The 24,898-nt window shown below is 40.6% G+C and overlaps 2 protein-coding genes across 8 annotated transcripts; one reads left to right on the top strand and one right to left on the bottom strand.

Moving 5' to 3' along the window:
• Nucleotides 1-11: 11 nt before the first annotated feature.
• LOC119019781 (cytochrome P450 1A1) lies at nucleotides 12-13,639 on the top strand. Of its 7 annotated transcripts, none has more exons than XM_037098642.1 (10): nucleotides 12-177; nucleotides 2,334-2,428; nucleotides 2,547-4,594; nucleotides 4,836-5,038; nucleotides 5,115-5,723; nucleotides 7,381-7,504; nucleotides 7,595-7,684; nucleotides 10,933-11,056; nucleotides 11,145-11,231; nucleotides 11,360-13,639. In XM_037098642.1, exons 3-10 carry the CDS (start codon nucleotides 4,324-4,326, stop codon nucleotides 11,640-11,642), a joined length of 1,791 nt encoding a protein of 596 aa, XP_036954537.1. In that variant the 5' UTR covers nucleotides 12-177; nucleotides 2,334-2,428; nucleotides 2,547-4,323; the 3' UTR covers nucleotides 11,643-13,639. The 7 variants fall into 7 exon arrangements, with proteins under 7 accessions (XP_036954537.1, XP_036954538.1, XP_036954540.1 ...); XM_037098643.1 differs by having other exon boundaries at nucleotides 2,524-4,594; XM_037098646.1 differs by lacking the exon at nucleotides 12-177 and adding an exon at nucleotides 2,149-2,168 and having other exon boundaries at nucleotides 2,524-4,594.
• A 2,895-nt stretch (nucleotides 13,640-16,534) lies between these two features.
• On the bottom strand, nucleotides 16,535-23,816 carry LOC119019723 (kinesin-like protein KIN-14I). The gene is made up of 18 exons (XM_037098542.1): nucleotides 23,626-23,816; nucleotides 23,368-23,490; nucleotides 23,086-23,178; nucleotides 22,887-22,947; nucleotides 22,654-22,787; nucleotides 21,800-21,976; nucleotides 21,078-21,241; nucleotides 20,837-20,949; nucleotides 20,344-20,450; nucleotides 20,022-20,121; nucleotides 19,761-19,953; nucleotides 19,269-19,449; nucleotides 18,931-19,168; nucleotides 17,435-17,595; nucleotides 17,244-17,348; nucleotides 16,885-16,982; nucleotides 16,729-16,807; nucleotides 16,535-16,651 (listed from the first exon to the last, which is right to left on the bottom strand). The coding sequence occupies exons 1-18, from the start codon at nucleotides 23,704-23,706 to the stop codon at nucleotides 16,598-16,600; spliced, it is 2,262 nt and encodes a 753-aa protein (XP_036954437.1). The 5' UTR covers nucleotides 23,707-23,816; the 3' UTR covers nucleotides 16,535-16,597.
• Between the last annotated feature and the right edge of the window lie 1,082 nt (nucleotides 23,817-24,898).

Below are 24,898 nucleotides of genomic sequence, written 5' to 3'. Positions count from 1 at the left end.
ACACGGCACCACGTCCCGCCGCACCGGGAGTCCTCACCGCTCCTCCGCCGCACGCGCTGATCACCGTACACACTGAGCCAATCCCAGCTCAGCCCACGAGCCAAGCAGGAAGGAAGGCAGGCGGGCTGGCGCGCGCACCGCTCGGTTTGTTTCAGCACGGTGAAGAAGAAGTGAAATGTAAGTATTTATATTTTTGAATTAAATAAGTTTGCATTTATTGTTCATTGGTAAATTCAGCACAGTTATTGTTTAATAAACAGTTAGGAGCAAGAGCACTTTGTTTAGCTAGTTACATTCGATGAATAAGCAAGCTAATAGCATCACTTTACTGTTGTTAAAGATATTTTTCATCAATCAGTTTGACCTAGTTTATTTATCCACCTTTACCTTTTTAATCACCCTATCAACCTGTTTATCTGTGTCTGGTTAAAGGAACAGTTCACCCCAAAATAAAAAGAACCTGCCATCACCTATTCGCACCCCATGCTGAGGGAAATTTGGGTGAAGTTTTGTAGTCCACACAACATTACTGGAGCCACACAGAAAAAAACAAAACAAACAAACAAACAAAAAAAAAACAGTGTTGCAGCATTCTATTTAACAAGTAAAGTTGATGGGGAGTTAATTTAATTGAATGAATTTCTAAAGATGATATTTAAACCCTTGATGCCAGTCCAGCTTGCAAACCCACTTCTGCCGGGGTGTGCGCCAACACTTTTAGCTCAGCAGCTAGTGTCAGTGTTGTGCAAGTTCATCCTAGGCTATCCTTAACCCCTAAATATGTTATAAAAAAGTAACAATCAACAGAAATGTATTACTGAATAAGTAATTTAACACATTACTTACAGTTTTTTTGGCAAAATTATTACATTTACAAACCAATCACCAGAATATATGTTGGCAAAGTGTGTTTTTTCAAAATCACAGGTAAATTAAAACTATACAGTTCTTTATGTGGCAAATTTATGTTCGATTTAGGGTAAATTTTTACTTTTACTCTTGTCGCCATGCTGTACTTAAACACTGGTTAGGTTTAGACTCAGAAAAACATTTGGTAAGGGTTTGAAAACCCTCATGTTTAGGCCAGCCCAGTTGCCAGGAAGTAAGATGCCAAGAGATTCAGATTTGTATCAAATGTGTGCTTATTAGCCACTGTTCACATCATGAGGGGCAAGCATTATTACAAACCAACAAGGCTGCCAAATGACAGGTCGAAGTTTGAGTCACACTAGTGGAGATTTTTAAGAAGACCTGGAGATATTTCCAGCTGTTTTTGTGGTGACCAAAAGTGACTATTTTTCAATGGACGTTGGACCATCTCCATCTGTGATCTTGACGACCAAAATAGGTATTTTAAAGCATAGCAGGATTTTTTTTCCTACCCCTAACCGAGTGTTTGTGCATAAACCCAGCCAGAACTTAAGCACAGTGCTCTGACAAGACAAAATAGAAAATTCAACTTAAATAGATGTAAAGATGCAACATCAAAAAAGTTTTAACTTATCTGTGGTTTTGAAAGCTAATATTTACTCTTGCTGTTTTGTTGGTTTTGGTCATCACAAACACAGCTCAAGTCAGTTCACTGTTCTGTCTTTTAGTGTATTTATGCACAAGTGAGGTTTCAGATTAAAGAAAATGGTGTCAGTAACATCTTTTCAAATTACTTAGGGATCTCGAACTTCCAGAGACTTGAATTTCACTGCAGCATCTGTATGGAACCACACAAATGTTTTTGGGACCACAAAACTTTTCCGCAACATTGGGGTGCACAGATGATAATCAAATGTTCCTTTTTGGCTCAACCTACCCTTTAAAGTTTTCCAATTTCCTGGAGTAAGTTGACTCTGCATGCTTTTCGTGTACAATTCTCTGTATGTTCAGTTAAGTGATAAATATTATTCCCCAAAAATGCTAATGAGAAAGGTTGATTGCAGCAACCAATTTAATGTTTCACTGTGTCAGCTGGAACAAACAAAAAGCTTATTTTTGGGCCTCTCAGTCTTGCTCCTGTGGCTTCATTGCATCCATTCGTGCTTGCATGCAGCACATGCAGAGGATCGACCCATCTACACGGCAGCAAACATAATTGGGAAGATGTTTGCTTTGATAAGGGGCCTCCCACTGCTTCACTGTCTCCCAGGAACAATGCAATCACATAACTTTGTCTGGTGCGCCTATTTTGATCTTGGCTGTACACACATCCCTTTGAGATTTACCCCCAGGCACTACACAACCTCTGTAATTAACCCTTATTAAACAATGGAAAGATCAGCAGAACTGCAGTGAAACCCATCTTCCCATACTAATGTGTGTGGCTCTGTTTTGTTCTACAGTTGACTTGAAGCTTGTTCTGTGAAAGCAGTGTGAGTAAGGACTCACACTGGACTATTTGTCCAGAGTCTGCATGTCAGCCTGTGTGCCTCCATGAGTAATTATAACTGATCTCATTTTTTCACAGTGTTCATTTATTATTTTTTTTGGCAGCTCTATAACTCTGGTCTTGCTTTATGTTTGAATATACAGTAAGCACCACATTCTCCTTCTAGACACTTCCCCTTCCAGCCTGGCTCCACAGAGTCAGTGTGTGTCTTGGCTCTGTCTGCCAGAGCTAATGACGACAAGACCGGACCGCCTCGGCATGGAGAGGACGTGGACCACTAGGTCAAAGGAGCTGTCGCTCGGCCTGACAGCACCGGGTGTTCCACCGCTGAGCTTGAGCTAAATTGACGGTTCGGTGGAGGGTGAGAAAGAAAGAAGGGAGAACGAAAGGAGTGAAAGATGGAGATATAGTGATAGAGGATGTAAGACAGATGGATGAAAAGAAGGGAAATGATGGATGAAAGTGCGAGAGAGAAAACAAATAAGAGGCCACAAAGTAAATATGACAATAAATAAAATATTAAGGAACAATACGGTCATGTTTTAAACTATAACATTATAGATGGGTGACTGCAGTTCTCTTAGGGGGGACCTCTGCAAATTTTTACACATTGAAATGTGTTAACAAGTCTTAGGGACTACTACTGCATATGGAAAAAAGTAGTGTAAAATATTTTGTTGCTTCAGAGGAAGTTGCACGTAATCTGGTTAATTGCCCTGACTGTGACTGATGTCACTTAGTGATTACATGCATTGTCAGTAATATAGGCACTAGGTCTAGAAGAGGAAGATAAATGCACACATTAAAAATGGTGATTTCTCTGGTTCTGCTGTTCTGCTTTTGATTATTTAATTTAAACCTACCATGATGATTCCAACACTGTTAAATGAGGATCAAAGTAAAGACTGAAAGCCTGATTTTAAAAACCTGCTGCCTACACTACCCAGATTCCAATTTAGCCAATGGTGGAGCACCAGTGCCTCTGGTCAATTTTCAAATTAAAACACCCTGTACTGACTTGGCATCTATAGCACGACAAAGTTGGAAATATCAACAGACAAAAACAGAAACAATTTAGCAGTGGACTGCTTTTTAAAACCTGCCACTGACATTACCCACAATGCAACATGGCCAGTATGTGACTTTACTGGAGGAAATGTCAGATTACATGCAGCTTCCTCTGGAGGAACTAAACACTGTATACTACTTTTTCAAGATACATAGTAGTATTCACCAAGAGCTGTAAACACACTCTGTGTAAAATTGGTGGATTACCCTTTAATTTAGATGAACAAATCTGCAATATAATCAGTTTTTGGCAGAAGTTTTGACAGCCAATCATGCATGCTTCATAACTGTTACTGACAAGTGTTTTTCTTATCTGATTTGGTCTGATTTTAAACAGGACTGCAATACACTGTGAGGTGTTCTTTTTATTTTGTGCGCACCTCTTGAAGTGTTGGGATTGTGATGCTATGTATAACCTGCAGCCTGAAAGCATGACCTCAGTGCAGTCTGTAGAGGATTTTAAGTCAATCTGAGCAGACATGAGCGCCCCCTGGTGAAACTTTACAGGATTGCATTGGCCATAAAACAATGCTGAAGTCTGTGAACTTCTGGTGGAGGAAGAACTCAGCCTCTTTACTGAAGTAACAGTACTGACATCACAGTATTTATTTTGTACAAGTAAGAGTCATCAACTAAAACTAAAGAAAAAATATTTGCAGTCAGTCATTGTACAGTTTTAGGGTGCCCATAGACAATTAGTTTGTTTTGTTGGCTTGCACATTTTAAAACACATCTCATAACATATAAGCTCTTGAAATACTTTATGAACTAATGCACCGCAATAACAAACGAACTCCCGCTTTGTGAGGTGCCGCGGGGACAGGACAGGAGGGGCCCATGTTGTGGTCGGTTCCGGTCTGCGGTCAAATGGGACGATGCGGTCACTGGCTGGTCGGGCTGTACTCGTCGTTCACCCTGAGCCAAGTTTCTCGCCATGTGTGCCTCTCTATTGTGAGCAGGCAGCAGCTCCCTCTGCAGGGGGCCCAGCTGCTGCTGAAAGGGACGTCCTGGATCGTTCCTGTGGATCAGACCTCAGACTTGAGCCTGCTGAGTGTTTTGGTCTCTTCTCCGCTCTCTGTTGTCTGGCTCTCCAGTGTTTTTTGTTTTGTTTTTTTTACGCACACAAGTTACAGAGGATACTGCATGGTGAGTTTTCTATTCCCTCTTTGTTTCCTGTTTCCTTCTTTCAGCTACTCACTTTATCTAAAATATGAATTTGTATTTTGATTCTTGATTAAGAGTAATTTAATTAACTTCTCAACTTCTTTTTCCATTAAGGGTCTCTCTCTTTCTCTCAGAATTTGCAGTATACCTGCTAAAATGAGACTGACATTTGAGACTCTGCCCATCAGGGAGAACCCTTGTGCTTCTCTGTCTGGTGTCACAGTTGCTCTATGTCTTCTTACTCTCCTCCTGATGGCCCTCAGGGGCCGAAAGAGCCACCACCACTACTCCCATCTGGACCACACAAAATATCCCCCTCCTCCTGGCCCAACGCCGTGGCCCCTTGTTGGCAATCTGCTGCAGATGGGGGAACAGATTCATCTTTCTCTAACCAACTTGAGGCTCCAGTACGGTGATGTTTTCAAGGTATGTACAGTACAATGTGTTTTTTAGATATTAAACATTAATTTCCTTCAATCATTTTTTCACTCCATTACTTTAGATGCGTCTGGGCTCTTTGACTGTTGTCGTCCTAAGTGGATACTCCACCATTAGACAGGCACTGGTTCGGCAGGGAGACGCTTTCGCTGGCCGACCTGACCTGTTCACCTTTTCCGCTGTAGCCAATGGGACCAGTATGACCTTCAGTGAGAAATATGGACCGGCCTGGATGCTTCATAAGAAGCTGTGTAAGAATGCCCTCAGGTCTTTCTCCCAGACTGAGCCCAGAGGATCTGGTGCCACCTGCCTGCTGGAGGAGCAGGTCTGTGCTGAGGCGGCTGAGATGGTGGAGGTTATTCGGGAACAGGCCGCTGCTAAAGGAGATAAGACAGGTGTAGATCCAGTGATGCCCCTGGTAACCTCAGTGGCAAATGTGGTTTGTGCTCTCTGTTTCGGGAAACGGTATGACTACAATGACAAGGAGTTCCTCACGATTGTTCATATCAACAATGAGGTCCTGAGGATCTTTGCAGCAGGAAACCTGGCCGATTTTTTCCCCGTGTTCCGCTACGTTCCGAGTCCGTCTCTTAGGAAGATGGTTCAGCACATCCGCAGGATGAATGGATTCATGGAGCGGAGCATTGAGGAGCACATCAGTACCTTTGATAAGGTAAGGAGGCTGCAGATACACTTGTAGAGCAGAATTTTGTTTAGACGCACAGTATGTAATTTCTACTGTGGGAGGTCTCTCAGTGAAAATAAAACAAAAGACACTCAGAGCTCAGGATCATGTCTTTAATAAAACGATATCTGATCCAACAGATAGACACAAATCTTCACGCATGAGGTAATGTTGTCAAGTAATATGTCATGTCATTGTCCGTAACCGCTTATCCCTTTCCATGGGGTTGCGGGGTGTTGCTGCTGGAGCCAATCCCAGCCTTGTGTCAGGGCGAGGGCAGGGTACTCCCTGGATAAGTTGTCAGCTCATCGCAGGGCCCTCACTGATGAGCTATGTGGGGTTCAGTATCTTGTTCAAGGACACATTGACATGCAGCTCAGCCTTGCCCAGAGGGGGGATTTGAACTAGCGACCTTTTGATCACTAGTTGACCTGCTCTACCCGCTGAGCTACAGCTGCCCCATGTCAAGTAATATAATGTTTCATTCACATTGTGATATATATTGTTTCATTTAATGAAAAAAAAGTATTTCCCTGTGAACATTGTTGGAAGAATCTGAAATAACTGAAGTACACAACTCAGCAAAATATATTTTTAAAAAAGTCTGGTTGTTTTTATAAATGTTAAATTTTAATGCAAAGATGTTACATACTGTTTATTTAAAAGGAAGGAAATTGCAAAAGGAAATGAATTACTCTGTGACATCACAGTAAAATCAAATGTTGCTGGATGAGATGTTATTAGTTGAGGCAAATTGATTGTTACTGAAGGCTGTCTTTTTAATTTTACTCATAAAAGACAAAGATGGATGCTGTTGTGAAGCAGCATGGTTTCATGGGAGTTGCTGTTTTTATTTTTAAATCTGGAGGTCGATCTAACATGACTCAGGCATAAATGTACAAGCTAATCAATCCTATTTGTCAGCCATCCCTCCTCCAGTTTATCATCTACAGTTTTATTGGAAATTATTATGACAAACAACCATGCAACATTGTTGCATAACATTTTTAAGAATGTAAGTAAATAACTCAAGAAAATATTTAACGAAGGTTGAGTCGTTCACATTTTCATGTGAAAATGTTACATACTGTATATTTAAAAGAACGAAGAACATGCTTAACAAGCCCAAGTCAACAACAATGATCAGTGAAATATAATGTGCTATATTGACTAATCGATCAGTGTTTTGATGAAAATTATCCTACCCTACCCTGAAACAGTGTGTTGCACAGTATACGAACAGTAATATGCTGGATGATGTAAGTGTTGTTTTCTTTAGATCTGTTCCACTAATTTGCCGTCGACTATTTAATCTGACATTGCACTCATGTAGTAGTAGCTGTGAGAGCGACTGTTGCCAAAAAACATAACAAACAAGTTCCCTGGGAGGTGCCTTTGTTCTTGTGCAGAGTGGCTAAAATGTTCGCACGCACACTAATTAGGGATTAGCATCCCATTGGAAGACACGCGTCATACCGTAACTGATTATGGTCTCATAATTTTTGCTTTAAAAACTTTCAACATCTATTTATATTCTATTCTGTGAAATAGTTATAAAGATTGCTTGATGTTTCAGTGACAATACTGACAATGATTTAGGAAAGACAGCAATTTCTTCTTATTTTATGTGTGTGTGTGATTGCAGAACTGTATCCGGGACATCACAGATGCTCTGATTGCACTTTGTGAGGACAGAGATGAGAGTAAGGACATGACCATGCTCACCAACTCTCAGATCATTCACAGTGTCATTGACATCTTTGGAGCAGGTAGGACAAACTAGAAATGTAACATATATTAATGTTTATCTCAGGAAATGACAAGTCTTTTTTCATTGCTGTATTTATATTTTTTTGAAGGATTTGACACCATCATTGCTGGTCTACAGTGGAGCCTTTTGTACCTGATCAAATTTCCTGATATCCAGGACAGAATACACCAGGAGATAGGTACTGTCTGATGTTGAAATGTTACCAATGTCTGCTTTATAGGCAAGGCTATTGGAAAGTTTATTTATATAGCACCATTCAGACACAAGACAAACCAAATTGCTTTACGTAGATATAGAGATACATAAAAAAAAATGCATTTGAAATACAATGAAAACAAAGTCTGAGAAAATCTCAGGTATTCAGGAAGCTCGTTCTGCAGGTGGGGAGCAGATGAACTACAAGCTCCTTCACCTTGCTTGGTTTTGATTCTGGGAACACCAATTAATCCTGTCCTAACCAGCGGGGTCTAGATGTTTTGAAATGTACAAGATAGGACAAAGTCATTTTATTCCTATGCTCAATCATGAAGGTCCATACAATAACTCATTCTTATGCCGCAGAAAAGACAGTCGCTCACAATCAATGATTGTAGCTGGTGATTAATTATTAAAAATTTGTAATTTCTAGTAGTTTTTTTTTTAATAGCAATTTAGTGGAGAAGATGTCAGGTGTGCTCATACAGTAGCTCTTCATATGCAAGATATGAAAAGAATACAGGGATTGATTCCAAATTAAATTTGTATGTTAAAGTCAGTGTCACTTTTAATTAAGAATTATTGATAAGGGGTAAAACCATAGTTGATTAAACTTTTTTTTACCATCAATGAACCATTTATTAATGATTGTAATATAGTGTTACCTTATGTTTGAATATCACCAGTCTCTTCTGTACATAATGGGCAAAATGTGTCCTGTTCTTCTTTTAAATTCAAGATAAATCTTATATATCTACTAACTGGCAAATCTAGTGCTTACGGTGCAAAACTGCCAGCATCTTATCTAAAGAGAAATGGGCCTGTGAAATGACTCTTATAGGGCAGAGAAAGACAGTTGCTCATCAGCTGCAACTTTAAAATGGCTATCCATATGACATTCATTGTTGAAGTACACTGTATTTTTTAAGCATTTGCAAAGTATCTCAAACATCAGTTGCAGCTTTAGAACAGACAACTTTTTTTGTTAACAGTAAAATAACTGTTAAGCAAAGATTGGTGAACTATTGGTCAACTACTTGTTATTATGTGTATGAAAAGAACACAGATCCATAGCAAAAGTATCTCTTATATGCTGAAATATGTACCAAAAACACTTCACACTCTTTAACACTTCATAATGAGCATCATTAATAAATGGTAAGTTTATATTATATTCAATTCAGTGGTTATTTAACTGTTAACAAACAGTAAAAGGTTTTTTAACATACATAATTTACATCTTTATAATGGCCACCCAAATTCCAATTCCAATTGAGGTGTTAATAAATGGTTTATAAAGCATTTAATTATTTGTTAACAGTCAAATGTTATTTGACTAGGTTAAACAACTATAGATTTTCCCATGGTTAATGATATTTATTTAATATGTTACTTTATGTTTAAACGTGACCATGTTAGACAAACTGTGTCATAAATCTTATATACACTTTGTGCTTAGAGACCAATACTGCATGCGTCTTATCTAAATAGAAATTATTCATGCTATTCTACATCATTTGGGCCCATGCACTGACTCATTCTCCTAACGCAGAATAAGACAGTTACTAATTCATGATTACCACCTCACTAATTATCGAGCAAAGATTGTGGCTACTGATTTATAGTTAAAAACTATAAAATTTATTGGAGACCATGTTGCTTCACAAACAGTAGCTCTTAGTATCTGAGATATGAAACAGATACAGAGATTAGTACCAAGTTTGGCTCCTAAAGTCCCTCCAGCAAGAAGCAGTTTACTTGTATTAACCACTTCTGGAACTATGTGAGGAGAAAGTAACAAGACAAGAAAAATGAGCCTGTGGATTATTTGGCTGCTGGACTGCATATCTCTTTCTATAGGATGGGGCATGCAAAACTATATTATATCGAATGCCTCATCTTAGTGCCTCTCTCCGCTCAGCCAACAGCCTCACACCTCATCAACTCTCAGCAGCATCTTATTCTGAATTTGATGACACTAACACGTTTCAAACAAGTTGAAACAGAAGCAAAAAGAAGATGTGAAATGATCAAAAGACACCTGGTGGATATGAAAATAGCTCAAAAGGTGTTCACGAATACTTTGTGTCATTGTATAAAGGATGTTACGACATGAGGTCGGGAACACAGTTGGTTTGCAGTTGATTGTATTCTGCTTTTATTCACGTTTTACACAGTGTCCCGAGTTTTGTGGAATTTGTGTTGTAATAAAAACCTGACAATGGCAAACCTGAGTGCCCTTTCCAGACAGACAAAATCTGTCAGCCACCAGAGAACCTCACAAAAGATCGGTCCAATTTGCTGACGCCAGAGCTACTTTTGTGGGTTGACAGAATTGGTGCTGTCTGTTCTTCTGTTCAGAGGCACGTTGCATTTTCAGAGAGAGTGAGTGCGAGGGAGAGAGAGAAAGGGAGACACAAGGAGGAGACGGGATGAATCAGAGAGGGATGAGAGAGGGAGGAACAAACAGCCAGAGAAAGAAAGAAAGGTTAGAGAGTTGTCCCAGACTGACACAAAGGCCGTAACACGCAAGGCCTTGAACACACATAGCTTGAATTACTCCACTTACTCATCACTTCAGTTAATTCAAAATTAGGCTGTTATTGCTTACAATGCACCCGCCACTTTAGTGGAAACCTTATTAATGAATGACAACATTTTAAATAACTTGCATCCTTTGTCACTGTAATTACTTGTTGTAAGTACAACACAGATACAGCACAGATCTCTGCTGTTTTAACCACTAATGAACGGTACTGCAGCTCAGCTCTGCAGACAGAGAAGTCAAGAATGAAAATTGCTAAAGATGTAATTATATCACAAACCTGCTTATAGCTAAATAGTGATTTGTTGTCTTTGCAGACCCAAACTTCAAGGTTCACTGGACAAACAGACTTAACCTGCATCCTCATTCAGGGGCTGATTCAGAGAAATGCAATGATTCTGTACCAATACTGTTGTCTAAAATAGCAATTAGGCTGATATTTTTTGTTGTTGTTTATTTTTGTTGCCATCCATCTCCTCTTTGGAGTCAGGGAAACAAAGACACATTCATTTTAAAGATAATTGAACTATTTTAAAGTAACTCAGCCCTTTGTTACACTGATTTTCAGTGGCAACAAAGGTGCAATATGTGATTATACAAATTCAACTTAATATACCCTTCTTTCATATAAACACAACTAACCAATGAATTTCTAATCGAGCTTGGTGTGTTTTTGTCTTTCCTAGACGATCACATTGGCACAGCCAGACTGCCCAGGTTCTCAGATAAGCCCAAGATGCCATTTACAGAGGCATTCATATATGAAGTGTTTCGTCATGCTTCATATGTCCCTTTCACCATTCCTCACTGGTAAGATAGTAGTTTTGATTACATTGTATTCATGTTTACACTCTTTTGTATTGTCTTTTAAAACTTCTGTCTGTTTTTTCCCCTTCAGTACCACGAGAAACATCACCCTGAATGGATATTTCATTCCCAAAGATACATGTGTGTTCATTAACCAGTATCAGGTTAATCATGATATGTGAGTCGCCACAAACAATCGTCACAATATTATGATTTCAGCCCATTTCTGTAAGGAGGCAACTGGGTCTATCTCTTTCAAAATCTTCTCCTTCATTGATAAATATTTGTTTTCTGCTTTTGTTCCAGAGATCTTTGGGGCAATCCAGACACATTTCACCCTGAACGCTTCCTGGGATCATCAGGCACCCTCAACAAGGAGCTGACGGAGAAAGTTCTCATCTTCGGCATGGGGAAGAGACGCTGTCTTGGCGATGGATTTGCACGTTTGGAGATGTTTGTCTTCCTCACTACGCTGCTCCACAGGCTGCGGATTGAAAATGTTCCAGGGCAGGAATTGGATCTTAGCACAGACTTTGGTCTGACTATGAAACCGCGTCTGTACAGGATTACCGTCTCCTCAAGGTTTTAGACCACCAAAAAACAAATTATGCTGAATTATTGTTGTTATGATGATGATGATGATGATGATGATGATGATGATGATGATGATGATGATGATTATTATTATTATTATTATTATTGTTGTTGTTGGCCTTCGTCTTTGGCTTTTCTTAAGATATAGTACCTCATATCATTGTTCACAGACTGGAGTTTCTGTTTTGGCAAATGTGGTCACAAAAGGGAAATATACTGTATGTACAAAAGTATTTCTCAAATTTTAGAAATTGTCTAGAAATAGGGTTGAATATTAACTAACTACATGATTAAATTCAACACCATATTAACGATAGTCTAGGGTCATTCAAAGTGCTTCAGTGCTTGTACTTGGAAAGGCTCCCTCCTCCTTCCTGTCCCACCACATTAAAAATGAAACTAAATTTAAAGCAGCGCCTCATTAAAAGCTTTTATCTCAAGCTATTAGTTCCAGTTAAACACTGAGGGAGGGAGACACAGGCTGTTTCAGATTGGAGATCAGTGCTACAGGCGTCAAACTGTGTTCATGCAGGGTTCATCTTGGCTCTGTTGGTCCTCTCCTCCTTCTCCTTGCTTCAACTTTTTTCCTATCTCCTCCTCACCAGTGGGGTTCCTTTCATCCTCCCGCCCCCCTCATGTCCTCATCTTCTTCCTGCCCTCATCTTTTTATTCCATAGCTCCTCCTTTTTTTGTAGCTTTAAGATTCTCCTCGGCCGTCAGCACTGTGACCTCCCACACGCTCAGATTAGACACATCTTTGAGGGAGGTAAAGAGGACAGCGAAGTGTTGAGTCAGGCATTTCTAATTTCGTAAGCTAAATCATAAGAAGCGTGGCAGAATGTGTATGACTTAGAGAGGAGTCAAGCAGAATTACTTAGTGGAACTTCATCCTTAAATGGCAAGTTTGAAAGTTATCTTCACAACAACATTTTCTCTCAAACTTTAATCCATCCTAGGAAAGTCTGCCGAGGGACCGTGATCTTTTCTTGCAGAATCCTACCTGTAGATAACATTTATAGACACAGTCATCTAGTGTGTTGTTATAACAACTGGATTCAACATTTCACTATTTAATATATTATAGGGAACTTATTAAGCTCATTTCCTGCACTACATTTTTTATTCTCAGAGCTTTGTATGATTAATTGTTCAAAAAACATTCCTTCTTCTATAGACCCTTTATGCAGCCCCTCAGTTCATCCTCTGTCTGAAACAAGCCATTATATCTCCAGTCTTCCCTTAAAGCCCACTTTCCTGATTGGACAAACATCCAGAAGCCAGTCAGCTTTACGTGTTGATTAGCTAGTTAGCTCAGTTAGATGTGCCGCTAGTTGACTACAGCTAGCAGATTGGTTGAGGTGTTCAACCTCTAGTACAGGTGCTTTGAACCACTGGTAGAAGTGCTATCACTTTGGTGTCCTTTGACTCGTACAGCATCAGTAAAACTGTTTGATCAGTAGTTCATAACCAATCGACTGCATGGCATTCTCGTCAGTATTTGAGTTTATTGCTAATTTGCAAACTTTAGCATGCTAACATGCTGAATTACAGTGGTGACCATGGTGAACATGGAACCCTCTATTAGCTGAACATCAGACATTAGCAGTGGCAATGTTAACATGTTAGCATGCTGATGTTAGCATTTAGCTCAAAGCACAGCATTACTGTAGAGTGTCAAAATTCATTTTGAAATCCCTGGAACTTTTGTGTGTGTGGCATTATGGTTTCTTCTTTCCTTTGTAAAAAATGTTTGTAACTGTGAACATGTCAAATGACCTCTTTACATTTTTAAGTTAAATGTCATTGTTTCAGTTATTGATGTCAACAGACCTCATTGGATATTCTTGTGAAGAAAATAACAGATTAAGTGACACCAACTGACACTGACATTAAAATGTTGAATATTTTCAAGTAAAACAGTAGTTTGAATGTCACTTCTAACAATTTCTTTGTATAATGAAAATCATAATATCTTGTAATTTGAAAATAAAACATAAAAAGCTCAACTTCTGTGTTGCATCTGTAATATTTGTATTATTTGTTTTTATATTTAAGCCAAATGGGTCATGTCAAGAACCCTCAGATTGCCCTCAGTGACTTCCAAACTCATCTCATGACAGCAGGCCTTCACTGTATTAAAGGCATCATTCCTTTTGTGTGGCCATGTATACAAACCATTTTCAGCGGTAAATTGGTTTAATTAACAAAACACAACAGGCGGATGAGACTGCAGCCCCCTCATCAACCCTGTTCCCTCGCCACGTACTCCCTGCCGCTCTCTGTGTCTTTGTCTCTCACTTTGTTCTAGTACACGGAGCTCACAGCATGATTTAAACCATGGCTGCCATTAAAGAATAACAAATCACAGTGAACATGTGCTGAGTGGCCTCTGATCTAAAGCAGCCACTAAAACACAGCACGCAAAGCTTGGAATCATAGCAGACAAAGAGAAGCACTTGTGGGGCCCAAAGTATTGATTAAAAATGCTGAACAGTTAAGATTGGGCCCAACTGCAGACAAAGGACAGTCTACTTACAGAAATAGTTGTCCCCCTTCAGTGCAGCTAACATGCCACCCTTGAGGCACTGACTCTTCTGTGACTGTTCAAGTCTGAGCCATGGCCTATAACAAGGCCTAGATCTGTTGATGAAGATAAGTTCAGCCAAAAATGATAATTAAGTCATTATCTACTCACTCCCGTGCCAATGGACAGTCAGGAGAAGTTTTATAGTCTACAATGCTTCACAGAAGCATTGGATTATGACAAGCTGTATGGGGCTATTTTGTGTTTTATTTACAGTTTTTTGTTTGTTTGTTTGTGGTAGTTTGTGGTTTGTTTGTTTGAAAACAAGCATCCATCTTCTTCAGTTGTTTATGAGAATGCAGCAAAGAGGCTGGTTAGCATAGGCCGTCTTCAAAAGTATTTTGAAAGTTACTTGAGTGGTAGAAAACCACATGCTGAAGTTCATAGTCTTTTTTCTTTTCTTTTTTTTTTTTTAATACAAAATTGTGTTCTTCAAGGGTCCATGTTGGGTCCTGTCTCATTAACAATATATATCAACAATGTGTTGTAATGTTCCTTAAATGTTTTTCTTTATGCAGACGACATCATTATGTATAGTTTTGCTTTGTTGTTAGCAAGGATGAAGTTGGGTCTACCCTTTTCAGACAAAGACTCCACAATAGCACTGCAATGAACAAAAAAAATATATAAAAACATATAAAAAATATAATAAAAATAGAAGGCCTGCCTCCCCCTAACACCGCTCCAGTGTGTCATTTAAGCATTTTTTTAACGTGGGAGAAGATTTGGTAGGATAGACATGGTGACAGCAACTTTTCCATGTACAAAATTGACATTTTTTTCCCTCATCGAGTCTCCAAAGACGCTATTTGCTACCACATTACTGGTGTTTGGTCTTGTTTAGTGGGTTGAAGTGTGAGACAATCCTCTTATACTTGATTAGTGAAGGATCTGTTGAGTTGTCAGACTGTGAACGCCATCACTCACAGATGTCGATTTACCTCTCGTGGCTCTGTCACTTTCTCTGCAAGCAGGTCAGAGGCAGAAACTGTTCCCTCATTCCTCCTTTGCGACTTTCATACAGGCAGCAATGTGATTTGAACATCAGCACATCTTTCCTTATAAGGCCATTTTGCGTGAACTGCCCACCCCAATTTGTGCTCTCACCTGACTCCTAAATCTGTTAGCAGCTACAACCTTCAGACATGTGGACAAAGACATGTATTATTACTGTCTTTGGTGAAAGTGCTTTTTAAATGTTTTGTGGACAGTGAAATTTCACCAGACTTTCCAGGCATGAGGCTGAGTATATAAAGACAGAATTTTTATTCTGAAAAAATCAGCTTGTTTCTGCAGCACATTTAAAATCTTCTCACAGCTGTCTTAGCCCTCTATTACCATAAAGCTCTAATTTTAGTAAACTGCAACAACAAGATGGGGCCTTTGCGTGTGTGAATGTCCATTCCCTGCCACGCAATATGACCCCGTAACAGTATGTGAACGGACCATAGGCACTGGAGACTTAACTGCTTGGCTCTAATGGGCTACAAACTCGATGGTGTTTCCTATATACAATAGGAGTGCAAACTGAATGACCGACTGACTTCCTATTTGCCTCTTCAGTTACACGTGGGGCCCTGTGTTCTGTGGGGGCCTCATTCTATAGATGCTGGCAGGCAGCACCCATTAACAAACTGCACGCAATCCCCTCAGTGCAGTAAATGCCTATTGCCTATGTGGTGATGTCACCTAAGTACTGTACCAAAGTACAACGACAAGGTCTGAAAGCTTTAGTTGCCTGTCATCATTTTACTGTTGTTAAATTTATGTCCAGATGTTTTGATTTTGACTGTTATTGATAAACTAAAAAGTAAATGGGGTTAATGCAAAAACATCTCGGACTCTTTTCTTATAGAATGAGTACTTTTACTTCAGTGAAATATTTTTTTACAGTGTGGTATTAATATTTCTACTTAAGTAAAGGACTAGAAATACCTCTTCCATCAATGCCAAGGTTGGGTGGGATTACTTCATGCAAATCTGCATTTTTTTGTAATGATTAATGGACTACATTTAATTTTAAATAAATCATCTAATCCGCATATTATTGGATCACCTTCCGATGCTAATTACAATGGCACTCTGTAGAGCGCAAACCTCTGTCAAGGCCGTGGCCGTTGTAGTTTCAAATTTAAACTGTGTTGACTGTAGTCTATTATTATGTGAAATACGATTATGTAATTCCAACTACATGCAATATATTACTATCCAACCCTGACCACTGCCCATCCCTACTGTCTATATTATTCATAATCATGGACAGTACAATGCATACAAGATACACAAGACAAGCCACTCCAAGAAACACTCCAAGTCCAACACTTTACTCCACTATTACGCACAACTTGGAACATTTACAGTACAGTTCATATTATGTCCTCGTCCTCCACCGTCAGTCCTGACCTCAGCTTCATGATCACCTGTCAGAAAAGACAACAGACATGAAGTGATTTCAGTTGTCATTTAGGACCAGCTGTGACAAATGACAGTGACTCACCTCTTTTAGCTGCGCGATCTCTTTGCTGTCCACATTCCTCTGAACATTGTTGGTTATGGCCTTCACTCGCGTCGCGTAACTGGAAGGTTCGGGTGTTATTATGGACTTTGTTAGCATTCAAATACATGACAAGATCATTCTCTCTTTATCTCTTACATGAGAGATGTGAGTGTCTCTTCAAGGTTGCATTCAGAAGGAGAGATGTTGACAATCATGAGGGTTTTGGCATTTCCACCCAGAGAGTCCTGCATCACCTGAGAGAGATGAAGAGTAAGAATACGACTTATGATTATTTCCATTATCAACTAACTGGTTGCATTTACATGATTAATTATCATATTGTTTAGTCAGTAAAATGGCAAAAGTTGTGAAAAGTCACAAATTGCTAACAACAGTCCAAAACACAAAGAGTCTACATTTACTGTCATGAATGTCAAAGAGAAGCAGCAAATGGTCACAATTTAGAAAATGGAACCAGCAAATGTTTGGCAAAGTATACTGTTCAGATGTATTACCTGTGTCAGCTTGCTATTCCTGTATGGAACATGTGGCAGATCAGAGGATAAGGCTGAGATCACATCACCCAGAGCACTCAGAGACTTGTTAATGGAGTTGGCCTCCTGCAGAGAGGAGGAGAGGAGAATTTAAAAAGGGCCAAGAGAAAACATTGGATACTGCTCAATCCGTTCCTAACATATGGGCAAACCTTTAGCTGGTGGTCCTTGGCCCCAGTCTTGGCTGCTCTCTCACTGCCTGCCAGGTCCACCAGGCTCAGCTTCCCAGTGCTCACACTCCCATTGGTCAGGTTCCTGCTCTCCACCATGATGCCAATGATCAGATGGGAGCGGGAACTCTCCACATTCATCTCTTGGGGAACAAAAAGGCCCTGAGTGGATTTTGGACTTTGATTCATGTGAATTGTTGATGTTCAGCGTTTCTCTCAAATAAACACAGGTGTTGACAATTTTCCTCATTTTAGAATCAAATAAAACAGAGGGGGAAAAAATAGCAAATCCTCAGAGTTGAGATTATTCAGTCCAAGTTTTGGAAAACTACAGATATGTTAAATCCTCTCAGGTGCACCGGATCAGACTATGAATCCCTGCCAAGATTTAAGGGAGGTTTGAGGAGAAAGTTTCTGTCTTTTTCCTCCATTGGTGTTTTGTTTTCATTGAGGATGGAGGTCTGGTGGTGCTGTTTTCGCAGATTTGTTTGTTAGTTTAGTTTCAGTAGTTTTTCTTAGTGTAGGTAGGGAAGTTCTGGATCCTGTGGCCCACTGTGTGGCTGGCCATGATTTCCCTCATCTTTTAGTTTTATTTTAGCTTCCAACCTCCATAGTTCTGGATAATTTCATTTTTATATGATAATAAAGGTAATTTCTTTTTATAAACCTGACCTCAGGTAAGGTGCCCTCTTTATGTGTTTCTGGTCACAATGTAGAGCCAACTTCGGGTTTTGTTGTAACTGTAACATTTTTTTTTTTCTCCCAACTATATCTTGGGCCAATCAATCTTGACTAATCAATTAATCATTTGACTGTTTAAGCTCTAGTCAAGTTAACACTGCTATTCTTTATTGTTTTGTACAAGCCCTCCTTCCACACATGAAAAAATTAAAATGTGACAGTTGGCAGTTTCTGCAAACCACTGATGTGTTCACAAGTGTCATATCATGCTCTCATGTTTACCACCTGACTGTCATATCTGGAGCTGGAGGGGACGCTGGTTGACTACTGGCAAGTCATACACCGCAGTCTCCAACCTCACATCTCCAACCTTGTTTGCGGCATAACGTTATGACAAGATAACTTTTAAAACTAAACCTGAAGAAACGTAAAGAGAAATGTAAAGTTTAAACATATCTGTAGTTTGCTGACACATTTATTCTGGTGACTGGGTTGGGTTTTTCTTTTCAGCTATTTGTCATTATTCAGTGTCATCACGCTGTGTTTGTAATTGGTATAAATAACTTTGTCGTTCTCAGTGCCTGCAGCTCCCTGTGAATCCTGTACGGACTCTGCTGACCTGAGTGCATCTATGAAACAATGTTGCTGATTCACAGTTTGGCTCCTCACCGCTCAGTCCAGTAATGATGTACCAAGCTGCTGCCCCCTCACACTGACTGTAACTAACACGATTAATCCAAACCATTTAGCAGGGCTCTGTTTGAACTGGGTGGCACTGCACGGTATACAGGACTCACTGGTGGCCGAGATGTGTCGGTTGGCGCAGGCCTGCTGGAACAGAGCATAGAGCTCCTGGGCACTGGAAGCCTCCTTTGTCTCTGCTCCTTGTGCGAACACAACCCCCTTTCTGGTCCTCTTGATCTCCACCCGCCTGGACACACCATGGGACTGGGACTGTGCATGGGCCTCACCAGCCGGGCTCACAAAGAGGTCCTGCAGCCTGTCGTTGTACAGCTCCAGCATATAGGTCGAAACCTGAGGTTAAAGGGTGAGGAAGCACAGGAACAGGCGAGAGAAGAGAGATGACGTGGGGTTCTTTCTTCTTATTGTACTTGGGTGACATACTGTTCGTTACCTTGAAGTCAAATTTATTGCTGTTCTCCCGTATGAGATCAAATATGGCATTAAAAGATCTCGGCATGATCCCGGGCTTCTTCTGCTCCTTGTCCCCCACCATGGTGAAGGTCTTCCCTGAGCCCGTCTGGCCGTAAGAAAAGATGCAGACGTTGTAGCCATCGATGGTCGACTGGATCAGCCTGCAAGGGAAATATATGTGAGACCACTGAGCTGACAGCCTTTAGACATTAGTACATTAGTACTATGATTACAGTATCATGATCATCAGTATTGATGAAGGGGTTACACAAAAGTTTAGAGAACCACTTTTCTTCTGTCTATAGTTAATTATACTTCAACTTGAGGCTCAGTTGGACAATAAAATATCAGAATCTACTCTGTAACTTTACAGAGGAACAAATGATTTACATTTAAGACCCTTTGTACAGTGTATGTGTCAGGGTATATTTGTGAGAACAGGTCCCCGATCGGGGAGCGGGCACCCTCTCACCTGTGGGTGTCATGAAACAGGTCATCCTGCGAGGCCTCAGCACTGAACACCTTGTCAAACTGAAACTCCCGCTGGCCTCGCGGTGTTTCCACGGTGACCGAGTATTCATCTATTTTCTCCACGGCGATGGCTCCACCCTGCGCCGCCTCGTTTCTGTTCACAGGTCGAATCCGACAAAACACTCTGATTTTACCTAAGAGGAAAAATAACACATGAAGGCCTCAGTTTTTTCATACGAAGACATTTAGTGCTAAAGTGTACCTTTCATGTCTTCCACCATGTTGTAGTACTTCTTCCTCATCGTCCTTTCTGACGTGTAGTTCTCAATTATTTTCTTTTTCTCTTCTTTAACTTGTTTTAGCTGAAGAGAAGAGAATTATGACACTTAACTATGAGACTAATGAATATGTGTAAAATATTAAAAATAATAGGGAATACAAATCTTTTGACTTTATGCATGTGGGTTCTTGGAAACATATGGAAAGTAAATGGATTAGCAACAATATGTTAAAGGTGTTTATTCACAGATAATAATGAATCCTGTTGTGACAGCTGAATGCGCCCCAAACTGATGAGGACTGACCTGATCCTGCAGCAGGAGAAGCTGCTGACCAACACTCTTCACTCCTTCTGTGGTTTGGATTGTCCCTCGTCCCAAGATGTCCTCCAGCTCTGAGACTGCATCGCAGTCTGAACGAGGCACACGTTACAAATACTGATATCAGTGAAACATCTTACACTTACTCACACTTACATACACCAAACTCTTATTCCTTATTCCTACAGAAAGGTTTTTACAGAATGGATTTTTTCCCCTCTTTTTTATGGCTGGTATTTTCTGATTTATGGAGTGATACAAAGAGAAATCAATTATTGTTACTAATTACTACACAAAAACTAATTGTATAATGGTAGAAGCCAACAGGGAAAGTTTTGTGATGATATCCATTAGTCAAATGACACTTATAGTGTCTCCTCTTAATAGTAAAATAGCTGTTGGTTTCATAATAGTGTGAATGTACTCTATAACTAATCTATTATTGGCTGCAATCAGTTATCTGTTATATTCATTTTACCATTTATTTCGGGACTTTCTCCAGTTTTGATGCAGTCCAAAGCCAACTGACAGACTTCAAACCCCCTCACTGTTTCTTGTAGTAATGTCAAACTTGACTCATATTCATCCAACCTGAGAAGTAGAAGAAAACCACAGTTCAGACAACAAAATGAATGAAGGCAAAATGAGAATGGGTTCGCTTTGATTCCGTGGCTTTTTCAACCAAAAGGAGGTCATTTATTGTTCCCATGATCTCTAACCCGTCCTGGTCAGTGCTCTTATCCTCTCTGCCATTATTTTCTTCTCTGGACATCTGTAGACTGTCAAGTTTGTCTCTGGCTTCGATCAGTGCGACACGATTCTCTTCAATCTTCTGGTCCAGAAGAGCTCTGGTTTCAGCCACTGCACTGCAGACTGCATGAGCCTGGAGAACCAAACAGAGCAGTCCAGGGTTAGATCAGATTACTTTGAAATGTATTCAGATATGGATTACAAAACAAGTAATTTATTTTGAATCCTTTGGGAAAAAAAATATTGCACCTTACTACAAATATGGAGACAGCTACAAAAATTTGAGTTCAGGTAAAGTTCCTTTTGTTTGCGGGATGCTGTTTCTTTTGAGTGAGTTGTTGTTTCTGCTGTTTATTTAATCAAAACAGACAACAGACAGAAGGACTGCCCTCTAGTAATGCAAGAGGAGCACTTCTGAAAAAGTTCATCTTCCATTTTCAACAGAAATTTAAAAGAAAAATCAAAATGCAATTGAATCCATTACTGTATATGGACAAATCTGCAGAAAATCAGAAGTACATTCATTATTATGTCCACCACAAAGTGAGGCAGTTTTCTAGGAAACCCAGGAATAAAAACAATGTGATGTGGATAAAAAATAAAAAGTATTTCCTGCCATCAGCAAAACACAGCATGCCATATTTAAAACAATGTGATGCACAGTACAGATAGTTTAACAGTTGAGCAGCACCTTGTGTATGACGGTGGGCAGCAGCACGCTGCAGGGAGGCTGAGGGACCGGGGGGACGGGGCTCCCCTCTGCCTCCAGCAGCTCAGTGATCTCTCTCTCCCTCTGGTACAAGCTCTCTTTCAGCTCCTCCAGACGGGCTTTAGCCCCCTCCAGTGGCTGATCTGACTCATTGCAGGCCTGCGGGGTGAACCACCTCAAAGGGTCAGTACACCCAAATTTTCACATTTGTATTTACCTGTGGAATAACATTAACATTGCACGTTCGTGACCTGACGTTCATATCAGGAGGTGGAGTGGGCAAAAAAGGCTGCCAAGCCAGACAAGTTGAAACAGTTCAAAACAGTTTTTCAACATTTGCAAGTCTGAAACCTCTGGATATTTTCAAGGAGACCCCTGGGATGATTCCAGCCATGCTTGTGTGACAAAAGCTGGATATTTTTGAGGTGAAGTTGGAACTTCTCCAGCCATTTCAAGCCAAACATGATCTTTTCCTAACCCCAACCAAGTGGGGTCACAGATCAGCCTAACGAGCATAACTGCTTTCATAGCATACATTGAACCTAAGGAACAACACATTTGCAGCATAAAGGAATGTTAAGTTTCAACTTAGTTTTGGTTTGCAGAAACATACATGACTCTCATTCACTCTGACGATCGGGCTGCAAATTGTCTTATTATCTGCTAATATTTCAGATACCACTTGTGAAACCTCTGCTACTCCAGATGTGTTTCAATAGATAGCCTATCCCTGTCTTTGTAATATGATCTTCTCTACATGTTGTTCCTGAGATTGTGTTGCTTTGTTGATGTTTATAATCTTCGACTGCCATGGTGACAAACAAATTCCAACCCACCACAGTGTGCTGCTGTGCTTTGTCCTCTGAACTTTCACTTTCCACAGCAGCTTCCTGCTGCGCCTGTGATGACACCATCAACATTTCTTGAACCTTCCCCACTTCCTGTCGGGCCATTTGCAGCTCCCGGAGTGCTGTTCAGCATCACAGGGAATTAATGAAGGTGATAAATGCAAAGGTCTGTGATATATATATGTCAGACATGCATCTCCATTAATCACATGCAGACTCACTGGAGGCCTGGTGGCTGTGCAGGACATCCAGCCTGTTGGAGAACAGTTCCAGCATTTTGCTCTGGAAGGAAAACAGGAACAAAGGTGGTCCAACAATGACGCAACGACTTAAAAATAGTTACCTGTTATATTGAAATATGGCCACAAGGGGGTGCTCCAGTTCAGAGGATGGCACAAGAGTTCATGAATCTTTGCCAACCTTTTCTCTGTGCCACTGCAGGACCTCCTCTTTGCTCCTCCTCCTCTCAGCTCGCTGCTCTTCCAGGAGCTGCTCATTCTGGACAGTCAAGGCCTGCAGGAAACAGGAACAATAGACACATAAAGCTGGTGATGACTGATGAATTTCCTCCAAAAGTTTAAAGTAGAGATCAGAGAGTTTGGGTGCATTGTTGGACCAGTGAGAGCTGCAGGAGTCGAAGGGATCTGGTTGGGTTTTTGAACTAAGAGACTGTACGGAGGGAGACAGATGACCACCACTGACCCCGACTCTCCTCTCCCACTCAGCGTTCTTCCTCTCCACCTTCTCCTGGTAGAGGTCCAGGATTCTCCTCAGAGTGTTCAGCTTGTTCTGGTAGTGAGATCTCATCCTCTGGACAGTCCACTCCTGACCACACAATGAGATCTGTATCACTATTATGTGTTAGGGCTCTCTGTTAGTCCCATCACCACACACACACACACACACACACACACACACACACACACACACACACACACACACACAAATGTCCCTCCTCACCTGGTTCTCCCGTGCTGCGATGTGAAAGTTCTCCTCCAGCTCCTGCACCATCTCCAGGTGCCTTCTCTTCATCGCCTCCATGTCCTCGGCTATCTGTTTCGGAGTAAATACGACACGCAACAAAAAGACCTCACATTGATGAAATAACACCCTGGTAGCATGTACTGATCGAATGCCTGGCAGGGTCACACCAGCAGCATCAGGGCAGCCATGTGAGTGTGAGGGAGAACTCAACACAGAGTCAGATAGAGTCTTCATTGTGTGTCGACTGGACACAGCAGTGAGTCACACGTCTGAAGAGGATTCTCTGTTTCATGAGGTAAAGTAAAGGTTATTTTATTATTGCTGTATTTTATTGGTTAGTTTATCTATAAATTTGCTTGCTTGGTGATAATGTTGTCATTGTAGCTCACTGCTGTGGGAGCACAATGCTTCTTCTCATGCTCAGTATGTACCTGAGTGACACAGAGCTCAGCTGACTCATAGGGGATGTAGATCTTGACTTCTTGTGACCTCTTGGCTTCTGCTGCCTGATGTGTGTCGCTGCTGTCTGACAGCTGAGATTCTGATGAGCCTGAAGAAGAAACGTGCTCTAAATCACATGTCGTCTTTGGTTCAGAACAGGCATGCAGTGAAAGACGTGGTCGGTAACCTTGACCTCCATGGCTTGTAGGTAACAGTATCATCATCCCTCCCTTCTATGCACACACACACACACACACAAACACACACTGTCATCCCTCCTCCTCCATATATTTCTTCATTATTTTACACACCTAGTTTGACCTCTTGTCCAGGGTGTTTTCTGCGATCGGCCCCAATCCAGCGTCTGAACGCAGCCCGGCTCCTCATCCACAGAGTTTTGTGATGGATGACAGCTTGAACAGTGAAGCGAACGTTGGGAAACAGTTGGAGACAGCTTGGCACCAAGCCGTGAGAGCAAGAAGAGTTACAGCAAACAAGAACACTGAAACACATATTCTTCTATTACTTATCTATTTTGCAATGTAGTTAATGTGCCATGTGATTGAAATTGCACCACTCGCCCATTTATAATGATAATAACCAGCTGCAACTTAAATCATCAGAATATTGGGGTTCACAGACTTAATTTACTGGTTAGTAGTTTTGTGATGTCAGAATTGTTCCCTGTCCAACACATTGTGATAGTTCGGCTCTCTTCATAGTTCCTATCATTTCACAAATAACTACTGTCAAAATCACACCATAAAACAATTAGAATGACAGACAGGTGAATAAGCTAAACAGAACA

The sequence above is a fragment of the Acanthopagrus latus genome, chromosome 5 (genome assembly GCF_904848185.1).
Source record: "Acanthopagrus latus isolate v.2019 chromosome 5, fAcaLat1.1, whole genome shotgun sequence".
In the NCBI taxonomy this organism is placed as follows: domain Eukaryota; kingdom Metazoa; phylum Chordata; class Actinopteri; order Spariformes; family Sparidae; genus Acanthopagrus; species Acanthopagrus latus.
The sequence above is the reverse complement of the archived record's forward strand: the minus strand, read 5'-3'. Positions and strand labels throughout refer to the sequence as shown.

Bases quoted from the DNA above. Each gene is read 5' to 3' on its own strand.
- LOC119019781 (XM_037098648.1), top strand. From the start codon at position 4,316: ATGGGACGATGCGGTCACTGGCTGGTCGGGCTGTACTCGTCGTTCACC. The intron at 5,039-5,114 runs GTATGTACAGTA...CCATTACTTTAG, and splicing joins AGTACGGTGATGTTTTCAAG to ATGCGTCTGGGCTCTTTGAC. The intron at 7,505-7,594 runs GTAGGACAAACT...ATTTTTTTGAAG, and splicing joins CATTGACATCTTTGGAGCAG to GATTTGACACCATCATTGCT.
- LOC119019723 (XM_037098542.1), bottom strand. From the start codon at position 23,706: ATGGAGGCGATGAAGAGAAGGCACCTGGAGATGGTGCAGGAGCTGGAG. The intron at 23,179-23,367 runs GTCAGTGGTGGT...TGTTTCCTGCAG, and splicing joins AGTGGGAGAGGAGAGTCGGG to GCCTTGACTGTCCAGAATGA. The intron at 17,596-18,930 runs GTGAGTCCTGTA...TTGTTCCCCAAG, and splicing joins CCGACACATCTCGGCCACCA to AGATGAATGTGGAGAGTTCC.